Source organism: Mesitornis unicolor, unplaced genomic scaffold (genome assembly GCF_000695765.1).
Source record: "Mesitornis unicolor isolate BGI_N332 unplaced genomic scaffold, ASM69576v1 scaffold11384, whole genome shotgun sequence".
NCBI classification, from domain to species: Eukaryota; Metazoa; Chordata; class Aves; order Mesitornithiformes; family Mesitornithidae; genus Mesitornis; species Mesitornis unicolor.
The window spans coordinates 4,663-11,099 of NW_010180798.1; the positions used below are offsets into that span (position 1 = coordinate 4,663).

At 43.3% G+C, this 6,437-nt stretch overlaps 1 protein-coding gene across 1 annotated transcript in view; it reads left to right on the forward strand.

The window, feature by feature from the left end:
- ERGIC3 (ERGIC and golgi 3) overlaps positions 1-574 on the forward strand; it is a gene marked incomplete at both ends in the record, with an annotated part of 5,133 nt that extends 4,559 nt beyond the window's left edge. Inside the window, one exon of the mRNA XM_010183199.1 lies at positions 517-574. Coding sequence (XP_010181501.1) covers positions 517-574 — 58 coding nt within the window. The remainder of the gene's footprint in view (positions 1-516) is intronic.
- Positions 575-6,437: the final 5,863 nt, after the last annotated feature.

Here is a 6,437-nt window from a genome sequence, read left to right on the forward strand (position 1 = left end):
TTCCTTTTTTTCTAGCTAGTGAGTCTTTTCGCTGAGGTTTCTGGAGGCAGCTTCTTTGAGGTTAAGTTGTCCCACCTGCCCTTCTCATCTTAAAACAGAGGCTGTCAGTGGACGCTGGAGATAATAGTAACCAACAACTTGCCAGCAGAGGTGCTGGAGAGCGTGAAATACTATCTTTAGGAGAACAGTGGAAGCAAGACTATTGGAGTTGGATGTCAAAGCTGAAAATGCTCAGAGAGGTGGTTTTTGCAACTTATGTGAAAATGTAGTATGTGATATACCAGGTAACTATGTAACTACCCAGGTAACTATGTAACTACCCTGTCATTTGAAGGGTTACCAGGCCCAGAACACTTGAACATGCAGATTACATCCCGAGTACCTTCTAGAAGTCAGGACCAGGCTTTTTTTTTCCCTTTTTTTTTTTCCCCTGTTTTTTTGTTCTATCTCTGGGGGTTTTTTCCATCCTTGTGTACTCTTCCTGGGGACTACATTATTTATTACTGTCTCCTGCAGGTAGCTGGAAATTTCCACTTTGCACCAGGAAAAAGTTTCCAGCAATCTCATGTACATGGTAAAGTATTTTCTTTTCCTGTTTATCGTGGCCTTTAGTTTCAAAGTGTATCTGATGGTTTTCTTTGAATATCTTTGCACTGTTGTCCGTAGTGACAACAACGCTGCTTCAGTGGGGAAGATAAAGTTTTGCTACAGAGGTTTAGAACTATCATGAACAAAGAAAAGTGGTTTCTGGAGGTGCTGCCACATGGATGTGAAAGAACTTGGAGCAGAATGAGAGACTACCCAGAAACAGTCTCACCTGTTCCATAAAACTTTGCTGCTCTTCTGTAAAACAACCCCAGGTAAGGTCTTCAGTCCAGGAACATATCCAGGGATATTATAGAAAGTACCTCAGGAGAATTTTAAAACAATTTGAAACTTTCAGAGTAAAATTTAAGTTGTAAAGGACTTCCTCAAGTGCGTGTATGTATGTCTGTGGCCAGAATAGTAGTGGTAGCTTTTAGAATCATAGAATGGTTTGGGTTGGAAGGGATCTTTAGAGGTGATCTAGTCCAAACCCCCTGCAGTAAGCAGGGACATGTTCAACTGGATCTGGTTGCTCAGAGACCCATCTAACCTGTCCTTGAATGTTTCTAGGGATGGAACATCTACTGTGTCTCTAGGCAACCTGTTCCAGTGTTTCACCACACTCATTCATTGTAAAAAAAATTTCTTCTTTATATATAATCTAAATCTCTCCTCTTTTAGTTTAAAACCATTACCCCTTGTCCTATTGCTACAGGCTTTATTAAAAAGTCTTTCTTATAAGACTCCTTTAATAAAATCTCCCCAGAGACTTCTCCAGGCTGAACAACCCCAGGTCTCTCAGCCTTTCTTCATAGGAAAGGTGCTCTAGCCCTCTGATTGTTTTTGTGGCCCTCTTCTGGACCCGCTTCAACAGCTCCATGTCCTTCTTATGTTAAGGACACTGGAGTTGGACACTGTACTCCAGGTGGGGTCTCATGAGAGTGGAGTAGAGGGGCAGACTCACTTTCCTCGCCCTGCTGGCCATGCCTTTTTTGGTGCAGCCCAGGATGCGGTTGGCTGCCTGGGCTGCGAGTGCACATTGCCAGCTCATATCCAGCTTTTCATCCACCAGTACCCCCAAGTCCTTTTCCACAGGACTACTCTCAACCTCTTCATCCCCCAGCCTGTATTGATACCAGGGGTTGCCCTGACCCAGGTTTGCACTTGGCTGTGTTGAACTTCATGAGGTTCACACAGTGCCACTTCTCATAATTTATCCAGGTCCCTCTGGATGGCATCCCGTACCTCAGGCGTGTCAGCTGCACTGCTCAGCTTGGTGTAATCTGCAAACTTGCTGAGGATTCACTAGATCTGACTGTCAGTGTTGTTGATGAAGATATTAAACAGTACTGTTGCCAGTACAGACCCTTGAGGGACACCACTTGTCACTAAACTCCATCTGGACATTGAGCTGTAGACCACTACTCTCTCTGGATGTGATCATCCAACCAATTCCTTATTCACTGAATTGTCTACACATTAAATCCATTTCTCTCCTATTTAGAGAGAAGGATGGTGTGGGAGACCATGTCAAAGGCCTTACAGAAATCCTGATAGATGACATCAATGGCTCTTCCCTTGTGTACTGATGTAGTAATTCCATTGTAGAAGGCCACTAGGTAGCTCAGGCAAGACTTGCCCCTGGTGAAGCCATGTTGGCTGTCTCTAGTCACCTCCCTGTCCTCTATGTGCCTTATCATAGCTTACAGGAGGATCTGTTCCATGATGTTCCCAGGCACAGCAGTAAAGCAACTACATCAGCCAGTTCCTTCAGGACTCTGGGATGCATCTCACCGGGTTCCATAGACATATATGTTCAGGTTCCTCATGTGGTCTTAAACCTGATCTCTTACAGTGGGAGGGACTTTACTCCCCGAGCCCCTGCCTTATATCTTTAACAGGAACTTGATCAAAACTATTTGTGGTTTAATGGAATGTCTGCAGTTCCCTTGATCAAGTTTTTGAAGCATGAAATTTGTAGTAAACATTTCACAAAGAGCTTTTCTTTCAGCCTGATTTTTTCCCCTTCCTGTCATTCACTCTAGTTTAACCTGTACCACTGAGGCAAAGGTGAGGGGAGAATCCGAATGTGCTTTGTGGTATATATAGATATAGATAGATCTATATCTATATATATGTATCTGGTATATTTGGAGAAAAACAAGCAAGCTTTTGAGTGCAGTTTCTAAAGATGAAGAAACTCATCTGTGCCAAAAAAGAAGAGCATGTTTTTTCGCCACAGCATTAATTTTTGTTAATAACAAAATATTTCGCTTCTCCTGCAGAACTTGCTTTGTGTGCTTAACTAGCATAACAGTGACCTTACTACAACCAGGATTTACATTTTCAGAGCTTGTATCTACGTTAAGGATAAGCATCTGCACTGCATCTCTTCTTTGTACTAGTGCCATGGTTTAGGGCTGGGCTGGCCACTATATCCTGGCCAGATGCTCTCTATTAATTCCTCTCCCCTCCCCAGAAGGGAAGAGAAAAGAGAATATGAGTTGGAAAATAAAACTAATAGGTTTAATGAAACAATAATACTATGAGATAATAATGTAAATAGGTAAATAATGAAATATATACAGATATGTACCAATATATATACAAAACCAATGTAAAATCCTCCTCCCACCCTCCCCCAATGATGAATATGTCACCAGAGGCTCTGCGGAGCTGGGCACTGGAAAAGTCCCAGACCAAACTCAGCAGCAGTGGGAGCTGATGCAGGACACACGGATCAGGATCAGTGGCAGATGAACCAGCAGGGTCTGCTCAGACCTCGGCCTCTGCAAGATCGAGACGGACAGAAGGGTTCGAGATGGAAGTGCTCCAAGATGGAAGGGTCGAGACCCTCGTGATCCCTTGGCTTTTATACTGAGTATGACGTGGTGGGATGGAATACCTCGTTGGTCAGTTTTGGGTCCGCTTCCCTCCCCCTGTAGGCGCAGACACGGCACCCATGGTGAGACAACTGACCTTGAGCTTATCTTCTAGCAGCACTGTCTGAGAAAACAATGCCTTTAGTTTCAGCAAGTTCGGCCACTTAGAAGAGACTGAGCTGAAAAGTTAAATCACTAAATAGAAAATGAGTTCTGTTTAGCTCGAACCAGGACAACTAGACACGAGTGCGAGCTGGCTGTCCTGAATGCAGGGACTTCAGGTACGTAGAGGAGGGGGTGTCGTTGGGATCTCTCTGTAACTGCCTGTACCCCAGAAGTCTTGCACAACTGAATTGAAAAATGAAGGGCTTACACAGGGGGAAATACCGGTAAAAATCAGAAAGGACTGTGTAGTTACTGCAGGCCTTTTGGAGGCAGAGTTAGGAATACTGGTGTTTTGAGGACAGTGCAAAGGAGTGTACTTTCTGAGTCTATTACTGTCTGTGGAGATGTTTTTCTAGGCTTGTGTGTAACCTCTGTTCTCCTGCTCATGTTGGTTCCATATTTATACACCATTCTGCACAGCCTTCAATACAACTTTACATTCTTTTTCATTTCTCATAATCCCCAGGGTCTGAAGGCAGTGAAATTTGAAAATTGAGGGAGGGTGTTTTGATTACTTTAGATAACTGAAGAGAAAGGTACGGCTCTGCTGGGTTAATGCAATTCTTATCCAGCCATATATCCAGCATTTCTGGTGTAGCTAACTGTAAGACTTAAGAATTGATAAAGTTTGACCCCTATTGTATCTATAAAAGACAGACTTCTACTGTGCTTTCCCTCTTGGCTGACTCATGAGTAAAGAGATGCTGTGTTCTTCACAGCTGACCATTGGAGGCTGAGCACTTCTTTCTTGGAGGTACTTCTGCAGCACAGACTTTGTTCATATTTTATCTTAGTTTCCATCATTACTAGAAGTTTTATTGTGTGTTACTATTAATTTCTCATCTCAGGTCATTGAAGTTGTTCTCTCTAGGAGAATCCACACTGTTGATCTTATGTCTTTGTGCCATCTGTGATGGTTAATTACCTTTTAGCTAGTGCATAAATAAACTGCTTGTGCTTTTTGGACAGGTGCTCTGTCTGTACTTTGCATGCTGTGTTCCTGGAGAATCTGAGCTGAAACTTTAGAAATTTGCTTCTGAAGCAAGCAGTGACACTGATTCTCATTCTGTTATTGGAAGCATTGAAGAGTGTTTGCTTTAAGCATGCACTGAGGTGCTCCATCTTCAGTGTCAGAGAAGACTCACAACTCCTTAATGTCATACCAGCTGCAAATGGTCTTGCCTTGTTTTTCAGCTTGTCTGTGGTCCAGTTGCACTGAGAAATCCCAGGTTGTTTTGAGGAGGACTGAAGCACTTCCTAGCTGAGCACTGAAACTAGTAGTCCTGGTTCTCCTGCATCAAGGGAAAACCAGAATAAAAAAAAAAAAAAGATATTCACAATCTTCTGTTCCAAGTGGCACAGCCTCAAGGCCTGCTTATTCATTTGGTACTTGCTGAGATTTGTCTTGCTCCACTGCTGTCTGCTCTGCAGGCTTTGAATCCTAAACTGAGATTTTTATGTTCAGCTTATGCAGGGTTTGGCAACGTTACCTCTGTAAGGAGAGCCTCCAGCACCAGCTGTGCCTGTGTTTCATTTTGGATATCATAGCTGTTTTGTTTGCAGCAGTTCACACCTTCTCTCTTTCCTTTCTGTCTTGGAGAAAAGAGGAATGATTGAATAATCTAGCTTTTTAACCTTCTGAGGTTTGTGGTTCAGGTGCTGCTGCTATTTCTGTCCATGCCTGTATAGTAACAGCCAGCTCCTGCTTAAGCTGTGGTGGTTGGCAGCAAGTTTCCAGCATGCGGGAGAGTCTTTAGTGGTAGGTGATCATCATATTGCTTCCTTCTTCCTTGCCATATTTCTTGTAGTCAAGGGGAAGCTGAGGTGGCTTCCTTAGATTATCTTTGAACCATTCTGTTGCTGAGTTTCCGTTGTTGCTACTTTTTAGGCAAGACATTGCCCATCGTGCTTTATTGACAGTCAGAGAGCTTTTCAGGATTCCTTGAAATGTATCATTAGATTCCTTCAGTTCCCTGGAAAAGAGGCTGATGCTGATGATAACATTCAGGACGTTCTGTCGTAAAGGTGCACTCCTAATGACTGCAATGATTTCTGTGGGTGGAGCAGTTCTGTGTGTGGTCCGAATTTTGTGGGTTTTGTACACCCTACGTGGTCAACTGGAGGAACAAAGTTATCTTTGAAGGGACTATTTTTGTGATTGCCAGTTGTTTTCTTCCTCATTTGTGCTGATGATTGTGGAAGGAAAAAAAACCAAGTAAGCTACTCTTTGAGATGATGGTTTTGGAAAATGTGCTGCCCAACCAGAGTCACTGAACTTTGCCTGGAAATGTGCAATGCTTTGTTAGCTCTCTAAGAGTGCAAGTTCACTGGTCAGTTGTATATCTTCATATTTTCCTGCCTATGTACTTAAGGAAGAGTTTACTCCCTTCTCTACTAAAGATTTATTAGACAGCCAGAACCTATTTGAAGGCATCCTTGGATGCTGGATGACCGCTAATACCCTCTTTTACTTTACATACTTTTTAGTGTTTTGAATGCTGAATTGCAAAAGGACAGTCTTTGACTGAAGACTGGCTGTCATTTTTTAGGTCCCTAGGGATCTTCTTCCTTGGCACAGTGATCATGAAATGATAGAGTTTTCAGTCCTTGGAGAAGCAAGGAGGGGGGCTGGCAGAACTGCCACTGTGGACTTCTGACGGGCAGACTTTGGCCTGTTGAGGGACTTGGTTGGCAGAGTTCCTTGGGAGGCAGTCCTGAAAGGAAAAGGAGTCCAGGAAGGCTGGACACTCTTCAAGAAGGAACCCTTAAATCCACAGGAACAGACCGTCCCCGTGTGTCGGAAAA